The following is a 25,961-nucleotide window of genomic DNA, read 5'->3' on the forward strand; positions in this document are numbered from 1 at the left end:
ATTCGGAACTAAATGTTCTGAATGCTTGTGAGTGGAATATCCCATTAAAATAAAATAAAAGGGATGCGGTCATCATTATCACCCTTACTAACCTTGGTTCAGTCATGTAGTGTGGGTCACACTGATGATAGTGATACTTACCTATTCCTGATCTGTGGTCCCATTCACTGGTTTTCCTTCTTATTTGGGTGGCAGCCTAGGTATGCAAGTGGTATTCCAGGAGCTGTTACTGTTACTTCTTCAAGCCTGCTCAAGGCCGAATGAGAAAGCTTCAGCGGTGAGGTCAGCATGGAGTGTCCCCCAAGTAAGGAGAATGGGTAAATGGGACCACGGATTGGGTTAAGTATCATCAGTGTCATCTGCACTACCAGCCTATACCAACAGGTTAGTGAGGGTGAGAGAGAGATTCCCCTCACCCCAAATAACATTTACAAGCTTGTCTCTAAAATAGATGTATTTTCTCTCTTAAAACAGAATGAAGTGGAGTCTGCATGTTCTTTGCTCTTTCTTTTCCTCCATCTGTCTTTTGCTATTAAGAAACTGTCATAATATAAGTGGAAAAACTCTAGATGGATGCCGACTTACTCATGAGGATGTGACTGGTTACTCGCTGGAAGGTGACATCATCCTTGGAGGACTCCTTGCTATTCATCTGGATGTAGAATATCCAAAAGTAACATTTCAAGAACAACCACCATCACTTAAATGCCAAACGTAAGTAATTGTGGGGCCGTCAAAAAATTTAGGAAAAATAACTGTAACAAAATAGAATATTAAAAAGTTGGTTTCCACTACCGCTATTAATCCTTTCCCCTGGCATGACTTTGGGGCCCCAGTGGTAAAAAACTTTTTTTATCCAAATATCCTTGGTAAAATGAGGATGCGTGTTATAGGCCGGTGCGTGGTATACCCTGATAAATACAGTGTATATATATATATATATATATATATATATATATATATATATATATATTTTTTTTTTTTTTTTTTTTTTTTTTACTACATTGCCATAATAGAGATATTATAAAATAAAAAATGATTAGTGCTGTTGGACCCACAAGACATCTTATCCGGAAGCGTTCTCTGAAATGACGGGTTAGTTATAGAAGTTTTGCCGTACAATCAGACAGGAGCTCTTGATACATTTTGAATAGTGCTATTTAGGCAATGATTGCTGTATATACTGCAAAATGTAACTCCTTATGTACATTTGTAGTACTGTAGCTCTTTTTTCCCTGTCTGCATTCTAAACAAGAAGTTTTATGATACAGTATATGTTTATGTTTATCTATGCAAACACGGCAGGAACTGTAATTAGTAGATTATGTTATGAATTGGCATTTGCACTTGGTACATTTTCATTGTCTGTGTATTTGCATATTTAAGTGCATGTTCATATTAGGTGCGGTTTTCCTCGGTCCTTTTAGAATGGTATTAGGTTGTTCTTTATTGTATTTTAATCCACATATGTGTAGTAATGACATAATACACTCCACCTCTTCCTTTTCCTTATTTAAGGAGGACGAGGTGTTAGTTTTTGTTATCTGTGATAAAGAGTGGTGATCTGCTGGAAACGCGTCCGGATGGTTCTGTCCTGTGCATATTGGTGTTAACTTTGATTTTCATGGATGAAAATAAAGCTGGAATTTTTACTCAAGCGCTGGGTCAAACTTTTTTGCTTTCATATAGAAGCTTTGTCCATAAAAATGTAGTAGTACAGAAATGCATAAACATCCTCATCTTTTATAGGACATTTTGTTCTTTTGTGCAGATTTCACATACGGTATTACCGCTACCTCCTAGCTGTGGTTTATGCTATACAGGAAATCAACCAGGCATCCGACATTCTACCAAATATCACTTTGGGTTTCAAATTGTATGACTCCTGCTATCATCAAGTAAGGTCTTTGATGGGGACAACCTGGATCTTATCAGGAAAAAAGCAAACTGTGCCAAACTTCAGCTGCTATAAGGAAAGAATGCCATCTGCAATCGTTGGTGACATGCCTTCAAAGGCATCTATACCAATGGCTAGGATTCTTGGCTTGTATAGATATCCTCAGGTAAGTTTATAAAAGAAGAATTCATTTTTTTTTTTTTTTTTTTTTAAGGTTCAGACTAGTTCATTCTACGTTTAGATTGGGTTAGAAAAAAATTTAAATGTACAAATCTTTGGTAGAAAGTTTTACTGTGTCCATAGCAAAGTAAATACAGCTACAGAGATTGAAGTGTATAGTAACACCCCAACGGGTGGGAACACTCTGTGTAGTTTACCAGTTTTACTTTGTGCAAGTATTTACCCTTTATCTAGCGCCAGGATGTTACTGCAAGAGTGGTCCCAGTTAGGGGGTGGCTGACCTGACAGGCCAGAATACCCTAGTGCCAAGCCCCGTAAATAAAGGCAGAAGGGGTAAGCTGATGTGGTAGGTGGTATTAGTGCAACAAAGCAAAGTAAAATTTAGCAGAGCGGAGGTTGTAGAACAACAGAGCTTAGACGGTCAGTTGCGCCCAGGTATTGCAAGCTTGATGACAGCACAGGCATGGTCAACAGTGCAGGTTGTTAACTGAAGAAGCAACAAGGTACAGAAGGATCAGGCAGAGGTTTGGTTGAGATATTACACTTACGGCAGGTACAGGAACACAACGCAGATAAGATACTTTTGTAGAAACTTCAATGTTGCTTTGACACCAGCGAACGGGTGGATGAGAGTTATATAGGTGTGTCTGGTAAGGGTTGGAGGAGGGCAGGTATCAGGGATGTCCATGAACACTACAGGATGCACCAGAAACTGTTGGCAGCAGTACAAAGAAGGAATTATGGAGCCCGCAGCAGAAAGAAAAGCTAAGCATGTGGCTCAGTGGGACACAGAGGGACGCACTGCATGCCAACAGCTACCAACCACCATGTTACATGTATTAAAAGGGTACTCCAGTGGTGAATGTGTTTTTGCATTCCTAACTTACCCTTTCTGTGTTGTTTCCTTCTTCTTCTTGGTGTCTTGGCTACTCTCTTTCCGTTCTTTGTGGTCTTTATTTCCCCCAGTTTGTTTTTGTACAGCAGCTTCTATTTCCTTTTTCTGCCTGGGCTGCAAACTACAAATCCCAGCAGGCACAGTGTGCACAAGGAAAGTGATAATATGTATGAGAGAACCGAGTCCCATGCCCGAACACGCCTTCTACAGTGTGATTGGATGGCCATCCAGTGCGTCACTACGGACAGAGAGAGAAGCACGTATGCATCCGAAAATAACAGCCATCTGCGCCGGAAGCTGATGGGAGTTACGAAACTAATGATGCGGCAGACAAATCAAACCAGTCCCAGCAAAACAAACTCTATAAATATTAAGGAGGATGGTGTGGAAAAAGCCACCCACTCATGAAGGCTGGCAATTGTCCACATCATTGACAGAACATGGCAGACCAGGTAGACAACAGTCACAACAACAATTCAAAACTATTGAATTTCCTGGCCAGCAAACAGGTAAGTAAAAAACACACTGCACAAACATCTAACATATGTAAATTACAAAAGGCAACGCAATAGCAAAAAGACGCTACATCCGCAAAGAAATTAACAACTGGAGTACCCCTTTAATTCAAGAATTGAAAATGTAGAAATATAGCTTTTTACAGGAAAGTACTATAGTAAGAGATTGTTAATTTAACAGTGAATTATCCCGGCCGTAATGTTCACACCGATTATTAAAATTAAGCTAACACTCATCTGACCGATTCCCTGAATTGTCCTCATATCTCTGTAAAGGGAAGGTGTATCAAGAAACTGTAAAAAGATGTATGATCTGGCCCTCCTTAGCTATTTAACTAACGTCTACATTTTTTGGGCTTGGCCACAGGTCCTCTTCAAAATGAGTTGGAACACTACTAAAATTGCCTACTGACATTTGTTCCCTTCTTCTAGATAAGCTACGCTTCAGCTCATCCAATCCTGAGTGATAAATTGCAGTTCCCATCTTTCTTTAGAACTATACCCAATGATGACTATGAAGTTATTGAAATGGCTCATTTGGTAGCTTACTTTAACTGGACCTGGGTAGGAATCATAACTACAGACAATGAATTGGGAAGATCTGGTTCACAATTACTAACAAAGAAGGTTGAAGAGAGTGGAGGTTGTGTAGCCTTTTTAGAAATTCTTCCCATCCACAACTCTATAGAGTCAGTTTTACGCATCATAGATGTTATCAAGAACTCAAAAGCCACAGTCATTGTTGTGTATTCCACAATGGAGAACCTTATTCCTCTCATGGAGGAAGCTTCTTATAACAATATTACAAGTAAAGTATGGTTCGCCTGCTCCAGTTGGTCCATAACTTCAGATTTCCCAAGAGTTGACATTTTAACAACTTTAAATGGCAGTATAGGCATAGCCCAACCCAGTGGGGAAATTTCAGGTTTTAAAGAATTTATTCAAAGCATACATCCGTCTAAATTTCCCAATGACATTTTCATCAAAACATTTTGGGAAAAGGCTTTTGGTTGTGTTTGGCCGACAGGAAATCCTTCTAATAATTATTCCTCTACAAATGCTTCTCATGGTCAAAGTGTTTGGTGTACTGGAGAAGAAAAGTTAGACAGTATTGATCCTAATGTATATGATGTTTACAATTTTAGATATAGTTACAAAATCTATAATGCCATTTATGCTATTGCCCATGCGTTGCACCAGATGCATACATGTATACCAGGACAAGGGCCCTTTGTCAATGGATCATGTGCAGATGTTTTACAACATAAACCTTGGCAGGTAAGGCTTCAAATATATGACATTGTTTGCTGATGTTATGTTTGTAAGTCTTTAAATTTAACAAAGAATCTATAGAAAAAGGTGCATCAGAAAACTTTGGGGACCATCAATGTAGTCACATATCAATTCCTATTGCCAGGCATGTAAACACTATACACAAATTTTCTAAGTATCTAACAAGTATCGATACTGCAGAGCACCACTATTATAGCAAATATTCATTACCTAGTCAAGACATCTTATTAGCACCCATAAGCACTCCATTATCACCCTGACATGTGTTTGGTTTTTAGTGGGTAGATCCATCTTCACTTTTATATCGCCCTGCTGTTTAATAGTCTATGCAGAGGCTTCAGGACAGCATCCAGGATCTGGAAGTGATAGATCAGATGGCCAGAGGAAGGTAAGGGGACACTCCGCTGCCATGTGAGCTCATCAGACCTCCGCAGGGGTCTGATGTGCACCCTAAGCTGACTAACAAGTGGGAATTGATACTTTGGATGATGTGATTGTCATTGATCATGTTGTCTAAAGGGTTAATGGGGTGTCTAAAGGGGTCTGATGTGCACCATATGCTGACTAGCATGTGGGAATTGATACTTTGGATGATGTGATTGTCATTGATCATGTTGTCTAAAGGGTTAATGGGATTTCTTTACAATAGCATTTTTGTTTGAACAGGACTTTTTGATCAATTTTTTTGTATTTTTTTTCTGGTATATAAAGTGAACCAGAATCTGCAACTCTAAACTTATTATTATTATTTTTTTTTTACATTTATGCCATTCACTCTCCGATTTAATTAATATTATATTTTAATAGATCTGATGTTTATATATGTGGTTAGTTATTTACTTATAAATATATGGTTTAGGAACATCATGATAACTATGTATAAATATATCAGTGGGCAGTACAATTTTGAACTGGACTGATCTTAATCCTGCTACTGCCAGCTTCCAATGAATTTTGGACCAAAAAAGGACATAAAGGGGTAAATTTTGTTCCAAACGCTTAGAGCGGGTGAGGAAGTTGACATCACGGCCACGCCCCTCATGGCCATGACGTCATGAGGGGCATGTCCGTGTCGTCACGACCCCCGGCGCCCGTGTTCTAAATGAACGGCAGGTGCTGCACAGAGATCGCGGGGGTCCCAGCCACTCCGCCGAGTAGCTGATTTTCCCACCAACAGTCAGTACTGATTGACTGCCGTCGAATTGAGGAACCCCTGTTCCACAACCACTCGGGAGGATAGTCTGCCATGAAGCAGGGGGTCTACCCTGGGCACGTTTGGCTCCAGACTTTCAAATTCTGCCACCATGCTGACTGCCAACCCTGCTACCACCATGTTAGCTCAGCTGCTGCCTCAGGGGCAACCTGCAACCCTCTTCTCCTGATGATAATGAAGCCCCTTCTGCACCCGGCTCCCAAGTGCGATCGGCTTCATCATCATCAACAAGTGTCATCACATCACTTATGTCCTCCTCAGGTTTCTCAACAGTGTCTGCTTCAGGAGCCTGAAAGTTGCAACACCACCTCCCACGCCACTCTCCTCATCACTACTTGCTCGCCTAGTGTACGAAGCAGCGGATGTCTCCTCCACTTGTTGGCTGGGCAGTAGCTGCTGACTGTCTTCTAGTAGATGGTCCTCACTAAATAGTGGAGCTGAACCCACAGCATACAATACTTTTGTGGGGGAGGGAACAGCATAGGACAGAGGCAAATGAAGGACAGGGACTTATCCCAGGCCATGCCAACAGAGGGTCGTGTCTGAGGAACCCACCGACTGTTGACTGGGGTGTCATTTGTCACTTGTGATGAAGTGGAATGCCGAGTTAAGCAATCAATAACGGCATATGGGTTGCTGGTCGAGACATGACCGCTAGCTGATACCGGGAGCTCAGGCCTCTCGCTGTGACTCCTGCTGCCACTCACCCCTAGTATGCTGCAACCTCTGCCTGATGAATTTAGGCCTCTGCCACTTCTCTGTGCACGTCCCTGCACTTCTCTGCCTGACATACTTATACACCAGCTTTGTGCGTATATGTTACACTTATGAGAGGAGGACAATATGCTCCACTATGCTTAAAACTGTATTTGGCTACAAAAGCAGGTGTGTAGTTTTGGCTGGCCTTTCAGAGTAACTAGGCCCTTATGAATTTAACAGGAAAAAAAATCGTACACTGCGTATGTGTACGTACAGTATACACTTATGAGAGGAGAACAATACACTCCACTATGCTTAAAACTGTATTAGACAACAGAATAAAATGTATGTAGCTTTGGCTGGCCTTTCACAGTAACTAGGCCCAATTTAGTTTATAAGGAAAATATATAAAGGACTCCATGTAGGTGTACGTACAGTTTACACTTATGAGAGGACTATGCACTCCACTATGCTCAAAACTGTATTTGAATAGAGAAACAAGTGTGTAGCTTTGGCTGGCCTTTCACAGTAAGTAAGTCCACATTAGTTTGACAGGAAAATAAAAACGTAAACCACCTATATATGCACAGGTTACGCTTATGAGATGACAATACGCTCTGCTACGCAACCTGTATTAGGCACTGAAATCAGGTGACTATTGTCACGATGCCGGCTGGCAGGAGGTGGATCCTCTGTGCCAGAGAGGGATTGGCGTGGACCGTGCTAGTGGACCGGTTCTAAGTCACTACTGGTTTTCACCAGAGCCCGCCGCAAAGCGGGATGGTCTTGCTGCGGCGGTAGTGACCAGGTCGTATCCACTAGCAACGGCTCAACCTCTCTGGCTGCTGAAGATAGGCACGGTACAAGGGAGTAGACAGAAGCAAGGTCGGACGTAGCAGAAGGTCGGGGGTAGGCGGCAAGGTTCGTAGTCAGGGTGATAGCAGAAGTACTGGTACACAGGCTTTTGGACACACAAAACGCTTTCACTGGCACAAGGCAACAAGATCCGGCAAGGGAGTGCATGGGAGGAGATCAGATAAAGGCAGGGAGCAGATGGAAGCCAATTAAGCTAATTGGGCCAGGCACCAATCATTGGTGCACTGGCCCTTTAAGTCTCAGGGAGCTGGCGCGCGCGCGCCCTAGAGAGCGGAGCCGCGCGCGCCAGCACATGACAGCAGGGGACGGGAACGGGTAAGTGACCTGGGATGCGATTCGCGAGCGGGCGCGTCCCGCTGTGCGAATCGCATCCCCGACGGCCATGACAGTGCAGCGCTCCGGGTCAGCGGGACCGACCGGGGCGCTGCGGAGAGAGAGACGCCGTACGCGCTCCGGGGAGGAGCGGGGACCCGGAGCGCTAGGCGTAACAGTACCCCCCCCCCCCCCTTAGGTCTCCCCTTCTCTTTGTCCGGTAACTGCCTCCCCTGGGATGAGGACACCGGGAAAGGATGGAGGGATTCCTCAACGGCAGGCAGTACCGCAGGAGTGGGAATGGGGAGGGAGGGCAGAGGGCGAGGCCTGGCACGGGGCAGTGTGACACCAGGACGAGGGCCATGAGGAGGCACCGAGGCTTGCCTGACTGGACTGGGAGGGGGGGAGAGGCACTTCTTAAGGCGGGCAGAGTCCATAACGACCTTAGGGAGACCGGATACAGGAGGAACCACAGGGTCACGGCAGGGAGTACTGGGAACCGGTTTAAGGCAGTCCTTGAAGCAAGAGGTACCCCAGCTCTTGATCTCCCCTGTGGACCAATCCAGGGTTGGGGAATGGTGTAGAAGCCAGGGTAGTCCAAGGAGAACTTCAGAAGTGCAATTGGGGAGGACCAAAAACTCAATTTTCTCATGATGAGGTCCGATGCACATTAGGAGGGGCTTCGTGCGGAAACGCACGGTGCAATCCAACCTGGCTCCGTTGACCGCGGAAATGTGGAGTGGCTTGACAAGACGGGTCACCGGGATGCGGAATTTATTCACCAAGGACTCCCGAATAAAATTCCCAGAGGCACCAGAGTCCAGGCAGGCCACGGCTGAGAGGGAAGAGCTGGCTGAAGAAGAAATCCGTACAGGCACCGTGAGACGTGGAGAAGCCGACTTAGTATCAAGAGGCGCCACACCCACGAGAGCTGGGTGCGAGCGTGCGTTTCCCAGACGTGGAGAACGGATGGGGCAATCCACCAAAAAATGTTCGGTACTGGCACAGTACAGACAAAGATTCTCTTCCTTACGGCGATTCCTCTCTTCCAGGGTCAGGCGAGACCGATCCACTTGCATGGCTTCCTCGGCGGGAGGCCTAGGCGCAGATTGCAATGGAGACTGTGGGAGAGGTGTCCAGAGATCTAAGTCTTTTTCCTGGCGGAGCTCTTGATGCCTCTCAGAAAAACGCATGTCAATGCGAGTGGCTAGATGAATGAGTTCATGCAGGTTGGTAGGAGTATCTCGTGCGTCCAGAACATCTTTAATGTTGCTGGATAGGCCTTTTTTAAAGGTCGCGCAGAGGGCCTCATTATTCCAGGAAAGTTCAGAAGCAAGAGTACGGAATTGTATGGCGTACTCGCCAACGGAAGAATTACCCTGGACCAGGTTCAACAGGGCAGTCTCAGCAGAAGAGGCTCGGGCAGGTTCCTCAAAGACACTTCGAATTTCCGAGAAGAAGGAGTGTACAGAGGCAGTGACGGGGTCATTGCGGTCCCAGAGCGGTGTGGCCCATGACAGGGCTTTTCAAGACAGAAGGCTGACTACGAAAGCCACCTTAGACCTTTCAGTAGGAAACTGATCCGACATCATCTCCAAATGCAGGGAACATTGCGAAAGAAAGCCACGGCAAAACTTAGAGTCCCCATTAAATTTGTCCGGCAAGGACAGGCGGAGGCTAGGAGTGGCCACTCGCTGCGGAAGAGGTGCAGGAGCTGGCGGAGGAGATGGTTGCTGCTGCTGTAGCTGAGACTGAATCTGCTGTAGCTGGGACTGGAGTTGCTGAGTCATGGTGGTCAAGTACGACAGCTGGTGATCTTGTTGGGCAATCTGTCGGGCTTGCTGGGCGACCAGTGTGGGGAGGTCGGCGACAACAGGCAGAGGAACTTCAGCGGGATCCATGGCCGGATCTACTGTCACGATGCCGGCTGGCAGGAGGTGGATCCTCTGTGCCAGAGAGGGATTGGCGTGGACCGTGCTAGTGGACCGGTTCTAAGTCACTACTGGTTTTCACCAGAGCCCGCCGCAAAGCGGGATGGACTTGCTGCGGCGGTAGTGACCAGGTCGTATCCACTAGCAACGGCTCAACCTCTCTGGCTGCTGAAGATAGGCACGGTACAAGGGAGTAGACAGAAGCAAGGTCGGACGTAGCAGAAGGTCGGGGGTAGGCGGCAAGGTTCGTAGTCAGGGTGATAGCAGAAGTACTGGTACACAGGCTTTTGGACACACAAAACGCTTTCACTGGCACAAGGCAACAAGATCCGGCAAGGGAGTGCATGGGAGGAGATCAGATAAAGGCAGGGAGCAGATGGAAGCCAATTAAGCTAATTGGGCCAGGCACCAATCATTGGTGCACTGGCCCTTTAAGTCTCAGGGAGCTGGCGCGCGCGCGCCCTAGAGAGCGGAGCCGCGCGCGCCAGCACATGACAGCAGGGGACGGGAACGGGTAAGTGACCTGGGATGCGATTCGCGAGCGGGCGCGTCCCGCTGTGCGAATCGCATCCCCGACGGCCATGACAGTGCAGCGCTCCCGGTCAGCGGGACCGACCGGGGCGCTGCGGAGAGAGAGACGCCGTACGCGCTCCGGGGAGGAGCGGGGACCCGGAGCGCTAGGCGTAACAACTATGGCTTTTCGTGCTCACCCTAACTGGCCCCTGTTAGCTTTGAGTTGTAGTACACACTAGTTATGCAGCACAGAGTCGCGTGTAGTACATCCCAGTACAGTATTATTATGCACTAATAGCAGGTGACAATGGCTTTTAGTGCTCAGCCTAACTGGCCTCTATAAGCTTTAGAGTTGTTCTACACCCCACTGCAGCAGTACAGAGTCGCTGTGTAGTACACCCAAGAGTGTACTTTCTCTCTCTCTCTCTCTCTCTCTCTCTCCATTCCCTGTCAGTGCTTTTCTGCAGTGATTTGGGCTTGTAGTGAATCGCTGCTGTGGAGCTGTTTTTCTGTGCAACAAACACGCACTGCTCTATCTCTCTCTGCAATAAAACGCTGGAATGGCTGGCCGCAAGATGGTTGCCAATTATATAGGGCTGTGACATCACAGGGCTGGCTGGCTGCTAATAGGCTGCATGCTGCATGGGATTCAGGGTCATCCTGCCTACCCGCATTCCCAAAGTTCCTTGGCCCATGTCCTCACATGTGGATCTGCCATTTTAGATGGCCTGGAGCCTGGACCGCACTAAACAGAGTTTAATGAAGTGAATCATTTCATTGTTGCGAATCGAATTTTTCCTGAAATTCATAACGAATTCTGATTCGTCAGATTCGATTCCTCATCCCTAGTTATCGTCGCTAGATTTTGGACAAGGGTTAATGATACAGGGATTTATTTTGGTCACCAGATTTTTCACCCTTAAAGAGGAATATTACCTTCTACTTCATGCTTTTTTGTTGCTGCCTTCTTCTGGATCAACACTATAAGATAATAGGCTGAACTGCATGGACACATGTTTTTTCATCCTTACAAACTGGGTGATGAGGTGATATTTACTTTTCGGTATGTATGCGGATATTTTCAGTTTTTTTTCTTTTTTTCTCTACATAGTCTCTATGATTTTATCATATCAAAGTCAATGCTACTAGTCAAGACTACCCCAGTTGATTGTACAGGTACAAAGTATGAAGGTTTGTATCCCTAAAATAAATTACTGAGACAAAAAATCTATACAAAAATTACTACACAAAAATCATAAGTTGGGTAAGTAACCAATGTACTAGAGAATCCTCTGACACCCCCAGCCACCTAAATTATAAAAGTAAAATAGTAAAATGTCAGAGATTTTCAAGAATGGTGAGTGGTGCACAAATTGGGGTTTGGGATCTCAATCTCCACTAGAGTTATCACCAATTCGGGCTGCACTAAAGTAGTTTAAGGCTATACAACATGTCCTCCCCTTCCTCCATGAGTCTCTGAGAAGTCACCATCTACCACAGGCTACACAGCCAATACACCTGCATGTTGGTGTCACTTTTTGGTGAGTTTTCTGTCCTCATGTTGGCTGTATCACAAGTATCTTTTACAAAGCCTATCTTCCTTCAGCTTCAAGCATGCAGCATATGCTTTGTATGTTCTTCCGCATAGCAATTGATAGAATGATTCTCAGCCAAACATTGGCACATAAACTTTTAATCCAAGTTCATGACGTCAAACCCGCCCCCTCGATGCAAGTCTATGGGAGGGGGCGTGACAGCCGCCATGCCCCCTCCCATAGACTTGCATTGAGTGGGCGGGGCTATGACATCATGAGCTCCTGGCGCCGGCTCCAGCTTCGGAACAGTTTTTTCCAAACGCTGAGCAGTGGAGTACCCCTTGAGGCAACGAGGTGGCGGCGGCGATGTGCGGGAGGAGTGGCCGGGGAGCCAATGTGCTCACTCCCGCCTGTCTGATTGACAGGCAGGGAGCAAGTGCAGCCTAACTGAAAAAGGACTGATTGCCACTCCAAAATCTGTCCTTTTTCAGTGGCCGGTTTTTAAATGTAAATTAAACCTTTTTAATGAAAAAAATAAAAATAAAAGTATATTGGAGATATGTTGTAGTACATAAGTACTACAACATATCAAAAAATAAAGTTGGTGACAGTGCCCATTTAAGGACTAAAGTTTCAATATGCAATATAGCAAGTTTTCCAACTTTCCAAGTTTTCTAACAAGGTATGCAAAACTTTTACAAAAGCTCTCTCTAGTCAGAAGGAGGAGAAAGGTTTATGGGTATTCACCTAGTTGCCACACAAACAAAGACCACAACGAGGGTTGATTTTTTGGGCTTTTCTGGCCCATCCTCTTCAGAGTCCCCTACCATTTTACATTAGAGGGTTGTGCTTAGCCCGCTAACTGATTTAATGGGGTAATACCAGATATCTGATTACCCTGCATCACACATGATCACTGACACACTTATCTTGTCTCCTAAATCCTCATTTCCTCAGTGTCATGGTGCACCTTTGGGTGCTTAAAAATTTGCCATAACTTCATTCTGGGGCTATACATCAGCTCGGCTGATGTTTGACAACTTCTAATTCAAAGCGGTGAAACCCAGTTTCTTGTCAACTAGCAATGTTTCCTGTGATCAGAGATGTAGTACCTCCCTGTACTGTAGGAGTAGCTACCGGACAGCCAGTCAGTGCATACACTTCAATAATACAGGTGTTTTACCAGTAAATGCCCATTTCTACTTTGGAAGCTTTAAGTAGTGGAGTAGATGTTGAATACACAAAAAATATATATTTTTTCTTTCAGCTGTCCTATTACATCAAAAGAGTAAACTTTATCAATACTGCTGGGGAGCAAATATACTTTGATAAAAATGGAGATATTCCGCTTTCATTGGATATTCTTAACTGGCAGCTCTATCCCAATGGCAGCAACCAGTACATTAACATTGGCAAAATTGATGACCGTGCGGCAAAAGGAAATGAACTGCAGGTTGAAGAGGAAAGGATTGTTTGGAATGGTCACAGTCATGTAAGTTTGGGATACTGGTTTTAAAGGGTACTCCACTGCCCCAGCGTTCAGAACATTTTGTTCCAAACACAGAGTGCGGGCTGTGGGAGCCGTGACATCAGGGCACGCCCCATCAATGCAAGTCTATGGAACTTGCATTGAGGGGGCATGGCGTGATGTCACAAGGGGCATGACCATGACATCCTGACCCCCACAGCCCGCACCCAGCAGCGGAGTACCCCTTTAAACTCTGACATGTCTATGGTCACATCCAGTCAATATTTTGTATTTTGTGTGTGTGTGCATTGACAACATCTGCAAGGAGTTTGTATGTTCTACCCTTGCACATTTGAGTTCTTTTCATGTACTCTGGTTTCCTCCATAACACACTGATAGGCACATTTGGTGTTTAGGTTGTGAGCCCCAGTAGGGACAGGGATTGATGTGAGTGGTGGCTCTGTACTGTGCTGATTAATATGTTGGCACTTTATTTAGCATTCTGTGTTCCCCTAGATCAGTGTTTCCCAACTAGTGTGCCTCCATCTGATACTGACCGAGACAGTAAAACTAAAACATAGAGTAAAATTTGTGTCATTTGTGAAAACTTTAACCTGTTAAGGACGTAGGGCGTACCTGTACGCCCTGCTCCCCTGCTATGATGCGTGGTTACAAGCTGACAACACGTCATAGCAGGTCGTTCCCAGCGTTCCGATCGCGGTGAAGTACGGTATTAACTTTGATCGCCACGTCTAAAATGGAAATCTCAGCAGTGCTGATTGGGACCACCGGGTGTCCCGATCATCTGAGAGGATGCGAGGAGGGTCCTTATCTTCCACCTCAACATCCGATTGGTGATCTATGGCTCCATGCATGAGATCCAGGCTGGAGCAGCAGAGCGCTCATTAGCAGCAAAGCGCCCATCACACTGATCAATGCTATGCTATGGCATGGCATTGAACAGTGTATGCAATCGGAAGATTGCATGTTAGAGTACCCTATGGGGACTACAATTGTGTAAAATAAAGTAAAAAAAAAAAAAAGTTCATAAATGTGATTTAAGCCTTTCCATAATAAAAGTTTGAATCACCTCACTTTTCCCATAAAAAAAATGTAAACAAAAACAAATGTAAACATATGTGGTATCGCCACGTGCATAAATGTTATAAATACATAAACTATAAATTGTTAATTAAACCACATGGTCAATGGCGTACACATAAAAAAATTCCAGAGTCCAAAATTGTATATTTTTGGTCACTTTGTATACCCTAAAAAAATGTTTACAAAGGAATCAAAAGGTCTCATCAAAACAAAAATGGTACCGATTCAGATCATGGCACAGAAAATGAGCCCTCATACCACCCTTTATGCGGAAAAATAAAAAATGTATAGGGGTCAGAAGAGGACATTTTTAAAGTACTAATTTTCGTGCAAAAGGTGATCATTTTTTAACAGTAGTAAAAATAAATCAAACCTATGTAAGTTGGGTATCATTTTAATCATATGGAACTACAGAATAAATGTAAGGTGTAATTTTTACTGAAAAGTACACTGCGTAGAAATAGAAGCAGCCAAAATGTACAAAATGGCATTTTTTTTCTATTTGGTCCCACAAATCAAATTTTTTTTTTGGTTTTGCAGTAGTTTTTTTTTTTTGCTAAAACGACTGATGTCATTACTAAGTAAAATTGGTATCACATAAAACAAGCCCTCATATGGGTCTGTAGGTGGAAAACTGAAAGCGTTATAATTTTTAAAAGATAAGGAGGAGAAAAATGAAAAAACCCTGAGTCATTAAGGGGTTAAAAAGGTCATCCAGGCAGGTCAAAAGTTTAGACTGCAGCAGTCCTGGGACCTACTGTGGTTGTTAGTTATAACCAGGCAAAGCACACAGCTGTTCGCTTCACTCCTTGGCCATAGGACAGATCTAACTAAATACAGGAGGCGGGATCCATAGACTATAATGTAAACTCTCCAGTACAGGTCACCTGTCTAATCCAGGAAGAAGTACAGTGCCGCTTACAAAAATCTAAATAGACAAATCACCAGGTCCAGATGGCATACACCCCCGTGTTCTGAAGGAATTAAGTAATGTGATAGACAGACACCTATTTTTAATATTCAGGGACTCTATAGTAACAGGGACTATTCCCCAAGACTGGCACATGGCAAATGTGGTGCCAATATTTAAAAAGGGGTGAAAAAGTGACCCCGGGAATTATAGGAATGTTAGTTTAACCTCCCTTGCATGTAAGTTGTTTGAGGGTTTTCTATAAGATGCTATTTTGGAGTATCTTGATAAAAAATAAATGTATGACCCCATATCAGCATTGCTTTATGAGGGATCGGTCCTGTCAAACTATCCTGATCAGCTTTTATGAGGAGGTGAGCGCCAGACTGGATCAGGGGCAACCGCTGCATGTCGTATATCTGGATTTTTCCAAAGCATTTGATATGGTGCCACCTAAAAAGTTGCTGCATAAAATGAGAAGGATTGGGCTGGGGGAGAATGAGTGCAAGTGGGTAAGTAACTGTCTCAGTGATAGGAAACAGAGGGTGGTTATTAATGGTACTTATTCTGATTGGATGACTGTTACTAGTGGGGTACCACAGGGGTCAATCTTGGGTCCTGTTCTATTTAATATATTTATGAATGACCTTGTAGAGGGGTTGAATAGTAAAGTAGCAATCTTTGCAGATGATACTTAATTCTGTAAAGCGGTAAACACTATAGAGGACAGGGCACTGTTACAAATGGATCTGGATAGGTTGGAGGTTTGGGCTGAGAAGTGGCAGATGAGGTTCAACACTGATAAATGTAAGGTTCTGCACATGGGGAAGAAAAATCCGGACTGGGATCCTGTATTAAATGGGAGCACACTTGGGACGACTGACATGGAAAAGGACTTAGGAGTCTTAGTTAATAGTAAATTTAGCCAGTGTCGGGAAACTGCTGCCAAAGCAAATAAAATCATAGGGTGCATCAATAGTTATGCTCCAAGGTTTTTTAACAGCATGCAAAATGAGTGTCATCGAGTTTTTCCCAAGTTGCAGTGCAGTTTGAGACATTACATCACTATTCATGTGATCAGAGGGAGCCTGTCTTTGCTTGAAGGGGTGGAGCGACCGCTGGGTAGGAGGTAGATAATTCTCCAGTGAATTGTAGGTATAGATGCCCACGACAAGGAAATAATTCTACCACTGTACAAATCACTAGTCAAACCACACATAGAATACTGTGTACAGTACTGGGAACCAGTGTACAAGAAAGATATAATGGAGCTGGAGAGGGTTCAAAGATGGCAATCAGGGTAAAACGGGGAATGGGAGGACTACAGCACCCATAAAGATTATCAGAATTAGTGTTATTTAGTTTAGAAAAAAGAAGGCTTAGGGGAGACCTAATAACTATGTTTAAATACCCAGGACTGTATCTATAACAAGAGGGTTTCTACACAGGCACAGACGGGGGTTCTTTACTGTAAGCGCAGTGAGACTGTGGAATTCTCTCCCAGAGGAGGTGGTCATGGTGAACTCGGTAAAAGAATTTAAAAGGGGTCTGGATGCATTTTTGGAGAATAATCACATAGCTGGTTATTGATTCTAGATCTATAGGTACAGAACATTGATCCAGGGATTTATTCTGATGAAATATTTGGAGTCGGGAAGGAATTATAACCTCGAGTATAAGTTTTTTTTTTGTTTTTTTGCATTCCTCTGGATCAACTCAGTAGCGACTTGAGGGTTATAGACTGAATTTGATGGACTCTGGTCTTTTTTTCGATCTTATGAACTATAATACTGTTACTATCATCAGTCAGATCGGGTGGCCTGGCCAGGAAGTGAACTTCATCCAAATATAACCAACAATCCCAGCAGAACTGAGACATGGTGCAATTTAAACTTTAGACTGGACAACATGTAAAAAGTTTTCACAAATAACATGCACACTTTCAGTGGTAAATAGAACAAATGTGATGAGGTTAGAGGGGTATTCTAGGATTAATTTTTTTTTGACTAGTTACAGGGGCTGTAAAGCTAGTGTAGTTCATAATATAGTGTTTGTACCTGTGTTTGATGGTGGTCTCGCAACTTTTTTTTTTTTTTAGTTATGCTCCAAGGTTTTTTAACAGCATACAAAATGAGTGTCATCTAGTTTTTCCCAGGTTGCAGTGCAGTTTGAGACATTACATCACTATTCATGTGAACAGAGGGAGCCTGTCTTTGCTTGAAGGGGTGGAGCGACCGCTGGGTAGGAGGTAGATAATTCTCCAGTGAATTGTAGGTATGCAACAGCTGGAGGCACCCTGGTCAGAAAACATTGGTCTATTGCATTGAAGGGAGCACAGGTGCGTTTCAATGGATGAAGTGGCTGATGTGTGGGAGGGAGAAAAGTAACATCACACTTACAAAAAAGCAATTATGGGATTTGTAGTTTGGTGAACAAACAGGAAATAGCCAGTTTACAAAAAGATAGCCTCAGCATTATGGTAACCTCACAACATAGCCATTTAGTCTCAAGACAAGAGCAGATCCTTCCTAAGCATGCCCATTACTGACACCTTATGGTGGATAAATCCTTTAAAACTCTTTTAGGCATCCAAATATTTATATTAAGATCCAGGAAAAAAAAAATGTACTCCCAAATACCTTATACATGCCTTGACTAACATATTACTATTTGTTTTTATTATATTTTAGCCCCCAGTTTCTTTATGCAGTGACCCATGCCAAAAAGGATTTAGAAGAGTCACCAAACAGGGGCAGAAGATTTGTTGCTTTGATTGTGTCCCATGCTCGGAAGGAGAGATCTTAAATCCAGATGGTATGTCATTCTTTTCAGACTCTTTACTCTGGGGTCAAAGACTCCACTGTATATCTGAAACCCTCTGAAATACATCAGGTCACCTAAGTTTCCACCCTCTTATATATTTATTTAGACTAAAACTACATGCTACTATGTCTTCAAAACTAGTTTTGTTTTATTTTTTTTCACAGCCCTGTATACAGAAAAATGAGAAAGTTATAGGGGGTAAGAACAGGGCAATTTTAAACATATTTATTTTTTAACAAAAAAAAATAATTTTTTAAAGCAGTAAAATAACATAAAAGCATATAAACATGGCTATTATTTTAATCGTATTAACTAGTGTTGAGCGGCATAGGCCATATTCGAATTCGCGAATATTCGCGAATATATGGACGAATATTCGTCATATATTCGCGAATATTCGCATATTCGTAATATTCTCGTTTTATTTTCGCATATAAATTCGCGTATGCGAAAATTAACATATGCGAAAATTGTCATATACAAAATTAACATATGCGAAAATTCGCGTATATGAAAATTCGCATATGCGAATTTTCGCATATGCAAATTTTTGCATGCCAATCTCACACAGTAGTATTAGAGCCTTCTTTACATCACACAAGCTGGAAGCAGAAAGGGATGATCACTGTGATGTGTACTGTGAAAAAAAAAAAAAGAATATTCGTAATTACGAATATGTAGCGCTATATTAGCGAAATTCGCGAATTCGCGAATATGCGATATCTGCGAATAATATTCGAATTGCGAATATTCGCGAGCAACACTAGTATTAACTAGAGATGAGCGAATGTTTGAAAAATTTGATTCGGCCGATTTGTGGAATTTCCCAAAAAACTTTGTTTTGTTCCAAATTTATTTGCAGCAAAGCGCTATTAAAAATTATTATTTCTGGCCTGCAGAGAGCCTCATTAGGGGTCTAGAACACTTTGCCTTATCCCAACACGCATAGGGAGAGTGTTGTGTTAGTGAAATAATACTGTTATTCAGTATGATATGCAGATTACAGGCATTGCTATTAGAATCACTGCCATAGAGCGTCTGGATGTGGCAGCAGGGAGACCATATGTCGTCAAAATTTAAGAGAATTTTTTATGTAAATTTTATTTAATATAATTTGAATTTATTTTCATTTTTAGAGTGCCCATTCTGGTGAGCATTTTGTTGGCGATCCACCACGAGGCGAGCTATCACCTGTTCCAGCCTGTGCCTCTCAGCAGGAGGTAGCGGCAGCTTGAGGAGAACATATAGCAGCTGAATAACACAGCGTGAAGTTGATGGCAGCATGAGGAGACCACATAGTGGCTGAATGATACAGCCTGGAGTTGGCCGCAGCATGAGGAGAAGATAAAGTGGCTGAATGACAAGTGGCTGAATGACACAGCCTGGAGTTTGTAGCAGCATGAGGAGAGCATATAGTGGCTGAATGACACAGCGTGGTGGTGGCGACAACATGAGGAGAACATATAGTGGCTGAATGACACAGACTAGAGTTGGCGGCAGCATAAGGAGACCATATAGTGGCTTAATGACACAGCGTGGAGTTTGCTGCAGCATGAAAAGAACATATAGTGGCTGAATGACACAGCCTGAAGGTGGCAGCAGCATGGGGAGAACATGTGCGGGCTGTATGAGACAGCTTGGAGCTGGCATCAGTAAGAGGAGAACATATGGTGGCAAAATGAGACAGCCTGGAGGTGGCAGCAGCATCAGGAGTCCAGAAAGTGACCCGGTGACAGTGGTGGGTGAAGTTGGTGGCAATACCAGTACCCAGTGAGTGGTGCAGTTGGTGGCAATACCAGTACCCGGTGACGAAGGTGGGTGAAAAAAGGAGAACATCAGATGTGTGGCATCAGGCGCATGGCAGTTTCAGAATAGTAGCTTAGGCAGGCAGAAGAAAACGGTCTCTTTTGTAAAAGTGTTAGTGTGCACAAGTAAGTATTGAGGATATGCATTACATAAAACTTAAATGGGCACTGTCAGATACAAAAACTTTTGATACGTTGTAAAACATGCATAACCAATAGGTTTTGCAATTGCTTTCATTAGAAAAATTTCTGTATTTCATACTGAGAAAGCCAAACAAATGCCCCCCTGCCTGCTTGGACACATACTAGTCCTGCTGTGTCCATGCGTCATGGTCCTACTTCCTTGATTGACAGTTGTGAGCGCAGAGCTCACAGCTGGAGGAAAGATCCTCCCACTCTCAGCTTGTGTCTGCCGTGACACCGCCGTGCCCTGCACTCATGATATGCTGGAGGGGCACTGCAACTTGTCAATGCAGTGGAGGCTGAGGACATGGTGGAAGATGAGGAGGCGCACACTGTAAAAGGACCAACGGCCTGAGAGCCTTGAAGGCAGAAGCGGCATTACCTTGCTGTTGTTGTGGCTGTGCAGGAACCACATTCACCCAGCTGTAAAGGACATGTATTGTGCCTGACCGTAGTTACAGCTCCACATGTTGGCGCTGCCGTGCACCTTGGTACACACCACCAGGCTCAAGGACTGGCCCAGCTTCTATTCCACAAATTGTTCAGGGCTTGTACTGCCTTCTTCATAAAGAAATGACAGCTTTGCACTCTCCAACTTGGCTCGGCACAAGCCATCTGTTCTCTGAAAGGTGCAGAGTCCACCACTTGAAAAAGGAGGAACTGCAGCACCAGATTCTTCTGCGCCGTTGAATGAGTGGGCGCATACTGTTGTCTCTTGGACATGGCATCGCCGATGGATTACTGGCGGAATGACTAACTCGAGGATGCAGGAGCATCTGGAGCGACAGAAGATGGGTATGACACACTTGGTGAGAAAGCAGGCTGGACCACTACATCAGAGCCAAGGTTCTCCCAGGCCGCTTTATGGTGACACTGCATATATTGACACAGGGCGGTGGTGCCAACATTGGGACCCGACACATCTTGCATGTGGCCATATTAACCTCTTCCAGATGCTTGATGTCAAACTGCCACACCGTCGAGTAGCTGATTTCCCCACTAACAGTCCTCACTGATTGACTGCTACTGCCGAAAACTCCAGGAACCCCTGCTTCACTACCTCCTGGGAAGGTAGGCTGCTGAGAAGCAGGTGGTCTTCCCCGAGCACGCTTGGCTCCAGACTTTCCACTTCTGCCACCATGCTGACTGCCAACCATGCTACTACCTTGCTGGCTCAGCTGCTGCCTCAGGGGCAACCTGCAACTCTCTTCTCCTGATGATGATGAAGCCCCTTCTGCACCCAGCACCCAAGTGCAATCGGCTTCATCATCATCATCGAGATGTGTCTACATGTCACTGATGTCCTCCTCAGGTTCCTCAACAGTGTCTGCTTCAGAAGCCTGAATACTCGCAACACTACCTCCCATGCCACTCTCCTCATCACTACTTGCCTCCATAGCGTAGGAAGTGGCGAATGTCACCTCCAATTCTTGGATGGGTTGTAGCTGCTGACTGTCCTCCAGATCATCCTCACTAAATAGTGGAGCTGAACCCACAGCATAAGATACTTCTGTGGGGGAGGAAACAGCATCGGACAGAGGCAATGGGAGGACAGGGACTGCTCCTGGGCCATGCCAACTGAGGGTTGTGCCTGAGGAACCCACTGACTGTTTACTAGGGGTGTCAGATGTCACTTGTGATGAAGTGGATGACCATGTTAACCAATGACGACAGATGGGTTGCTGGTCGAGACACGACCACTAGCTGATACCGGGAGCTCAGGCCTTTCACTGCGACTCCTGCTGCCACTCACCCCTAGTCTGCTGTGACCTCTGCCTGATGAATTTATGCCTCTGCCACTCCTCTATGCAAATCCTGGCACTTCTCTGCCTGACATACTTAGTGCGTATTTGAGAGGAGTACAATACACTCCACTACTCTTAAAAAAGTATTTTTGTACAACACCAGCCGGTGAGTACTTTTGCCTAGCCTTTCACAGTATCTAGGCCCTTAAGAATGGAAATATAAAAGAAGTATGGCTCTTGAAGGCGAGAAGGAAAAATGAAAAGGCAAAAATAAAATTGGTTCATTCCTTATTGCTCAAATGGGCTGTGTCCTTAAGGGGTTAAATGGAAGTTCTGGTGAAAAACTTCTTATTCCTTATCAACAGGGCAGGGGATAATAGTCTGATTGCAGGGAATCCTGTTGCTCATTCCTATTGATAGGATACACAGTGGGGAAAAAAGTATTTTGTCAGCCACCAATTGTGCAAGTTCTCCCACTTAAAAAGATGAGAGAGGCCTGTAATTTTCATCATAGATATACCTCACCTATGAGATACATAATGAGAAAAAAAATCCATTAAATCACATTGTCTGATTTCTAAAGAATTTATTTGCAAATTATGGTAGAAAATAAGTATTTGGTCAATAACAAAAGTTCATCTCAATACTTTGTAATCTACCCTTTGTTGGCAATAACAGAGGCCAAACGTTTTCTGTAAGTCTTCATAAGGTTTTCAAACACTGTTACTGGTATTTTGGCCATTCCTTCATGCAGATTTCCTCTAGAGCTGTGATGTTTTGAGGCTATTGCTGAGCAACATGGACTTTCAACTCCCTCCAAAGGTTTTCTATGGGGCTGAGATCTGGGGACTGGCTAGGCCACTCCAGGACATTGAAATACTTCTTCTGAAGCCACTCCTTTGTTGCCCGGGTGGTGTGTTTGGGATCATTGTCATGCTGAAAGACCCAGCCACGTTCAATGTCCTTGCTGATGGAAGGAGGTTTTCTCTCAAAATCTCACGATACATGGCCCCATTCATTTTTTCCTTTACACGGATCAGCCGTCCTGGTCCCTTGGCAGAAAAACAGCCCCAAAGCATGATGTTTCCACCATCATGCTTCACAGTAGGTATGGTATTCTTTGGATGCAACTCAGCATTCTTTCTTCTCTTAACATGACGAGTTGAGTTTTTACCAAAAAGTTCTATTTTTGTTTCATATGGTCAATATGACATTCTCCCAATCCTTTTCTGGATCATCCAAATGCTCTCTAGAAAACTTCAGATGGGCCCGGACATGTCCTAGCTTAAAGGGGTTATCCCCCATAAGGTTATTTTAGTACGTACCTGGCAGACAGCAATGGACATGCTTAAGAAGGATCTGTGCTTGTCTTGGGGCTAAATGGCTATGTTTTGAGATTACTATAACACTGTGGCTAGCTTTTTGTGAACTGGTATTTCCTGTTTCAGTTTTCTTTTTTTGACTACAAATTCCATAATTACATTGTCCTCCCTCCCTCACATCAGCCACCCCACCCATTAAAACATAAATGAGCTGCATCCATTCAAAAGACCCTTGATTTTCAATCAGGGTGCCTACAGCTGTTGCATTAGTTACAGATTGTTTTCTCTCCCACCAAGCCATCCCTCCACTCATTGAAGCAGACAGGCTCCCTGTCATCAGCTGACTAGTGAGTCAGGTCTCGGCCACATTGCAACCTGGGAAAAATCTGAGACAACAATAATTTTGTATGCTGTTAAAAATAAATATTGGGGTGAAAATCAAATAAGAACTGTGAGAAAACCATCACACACAAGTACAGACACTATATTATGAACTACACTAACTTTACAGCTCATGCAGCATAGTCAAATAAAAAATAATCCTGGGATACCCCTTTAAAAAGGTGGACACGTCTGGCACTGCATGATTTGAGTCCTTGGCGGCGTAGTGTGTTACTGATGGTAGCCTTTGTTACTTTGGTCCCAGCTCTCTGCAGGTCATTCACTAGGTCCCCCCTTGTGGATCTGGGATTTTTCTGAGATTCACCGTTCTTGTGATCATTTTGACACCACAGGGTGAGATCTTGTGTGGAGCCCCAGATCGAGGGAGATTATCAGTGGTCTTGTATGTCTTCAATTTTCTAATAATTGCTCCCACAGTATATTTCTTCACACCAAGGTGCTTGCCTATTGCAGATTCAGTCTTTCCAGCCTTGTACAGGTCTACAATTTTGTTTCTGGTGTCCTTCGACAGCTCTCTGGTCTTAGCCATAGTGGAGTTTTGAGTGTGACTTGTTTGAGGTTGTGGACAGGTGTCTTTTATACAGATAACAATTTCAAACAGGTGCTATTAATACAAGTAATGAGCGGAGGACAGAGGAGACTCTTATAGAAGAAGTTACAGGTCTGTGAGAGCCAGAAATCTTGCTTGTTAGTAAGTGATCAAATACTTATTTTGCCAAGGAATTTACCAATTAATTCATTAGAAATCCTACAATGTGATTTCCTGTAGTCTTTCCCCCTATTCTGTCTCTCATAGTTGAGGTACACCTATGATGAAAATTACAGGCATCTCTCACCTTTTTAAGAAGGATAACTTGCACAATTGGTGGCTGACTAAATAATTCCCCCCCCCCCCCCCACTGTAACTATGTAAGAATTAGTGCACAAGAAGCAGCTTAGCTTGAACACATTCCAAGAATGTTACCTCAGTATCTGCAGTATGTTTTGGGTCATCTTACAGCAAATAATTATACATTTATGGAACACTTCCATGCTTTTGGTTGAATTTGTACTCATCCTATGCCAGATACCTACATAGTATGTGTCTACAGTTAATGACATGACAAAGAAAACCTACACCTATAAATAACTTTACCAAGCTCTAAATATTTGTTTTCTCTTTACAGATGGTACCAAGTGTCTCAAGTGTCCAGAAGACCAATGGCCAAATTCATTTAAAGAGAAATGTATGCCAAAATCCATTGAGTTCCTTGCTTACAATGAGTTCTTGGGCTCATCCCTAGCTTGCATCTCCATTATTTGCTGTGCTCTCACATTTTCTGTTCTTTGCTTGTTTATTATGAAACATAAAACCCCGATAGTTAAAGCTAACAACAGAGGACTAAGTTATCTACTTCTAACATCCCTGATGTTTTGCTTCTTAAGTTCGTTAGTATTTATCGGATGCCCCAATATGATTACCTGTATGCTTCGTCAGGTGTTGTTTGGCATCATATTTTCCCTATGTCTGTCAGCAATATTGGCCAAAACCACAACTGTCATCATGGTGTTCAGTGCCACATGTCCAGACAGTCGGATAAAAAGACTTGTTGGGCTGAGGATTCCAATATACATTGTCCCATCATGTACCATCATCCAAATAGTCCTGTGTTTGGTGTGGCTGTGTAGTGCTGCTCCTTTCGAAGAGTTCAACATGGTGGCCGAGAGTGGAGTAATCGTCCTTGAGTGCAATGAAGGATCCAAAGTGTTTTTTGCTTGCGTCTTGGGCTATATGGGACTATTGGCATCTGTCAGCCTTCTTGTTGCCTTCCTAGCAAGAAATCTTCCCGACACATTCAATGAGGCCAAGTTTATTACCTTTAGCATGCTGGTATTTGCTAGTGTTTGGATAACATTTGTTCCAGCGTATCTGAGCACCAAAGGAAAAAATATGGTGGCGGTGGAAATATTTGCCATTATATCTTCCAGTGCTGGGCTACTTGTCTGTATATTCTTTCCAAAGTGTTACATTATTTTACTACAACCAGAAAGGAATAACAAGAGAAGCATAACTGGTAGGAAAGGCAGCTCAGTAAAGTAATCAATGGTAAAAAAAAAAAAAATATTGATTATACCAGTTCTCGTAGAATTTTCATTAAAGGGGTACTCCGCCCCAGAAAATGTTATCCCCTATCCAAAGGTGTCCAGCTGCTGGACCCCTGCAATCTCCACCGTGGAACCCCAGTTATCCGGTGCACATAGCGAACTCCGCTCTGTGCCGGATGACTGGCAACCACAGCTGCCACGCCCCCTCCATTCATGTCTATGGGAGGAGGCATGACTGCTGTGTACTATGGACAT

At 43.8% G+C, this 25,961-nt stretch overlaps 1 protein-coding gene across 1 annotated transcript; it reads left to right on the top strand.

Moving 5' to 3' along the window:
- Nucleotides 1–288: 288 nt before the first annotated feature.
- Nucleotides 289–25,701, top strand: LOC130294939 (extracellular calcium-sensing receptor-like). Its single transcript, XM_056545094.1, has 7 exons — nucleotides 289–317; nucleotides 475–714; nucleotides 1,772–2,063; nucleotides 3,920–4,765; nucleotides 13,127–13,351; nucleotides 18,032–18,155; nucleotides 24,788–25,701. The coding sequence occupies exons 1-7, from the start codon at nucleotides 289–291 to the stop codon at nucleotides 25,699–25,701; spliced, it is 2,670 nt and encodes an 889-aa protein (XP_056401069.1).
- The last annotated feature ends 260 nt before the right edge of the window (nucleotides 25,702–25,961 follow it).

The sequence above is a fragment of the Hyla sarda genome, chromosome 11 (assembly GCF_029499605.1).
Source record: "Hyla sarda isolate aHylSar1 chromosome 11, aHylSar1.hap1, whole genome shotgun sequence".
Lineage (NCBI taxonomy): Eukaryota > Metazoa > Chordata > Amphibia > Anura > Hylidae > Hyla > Hyla sarda.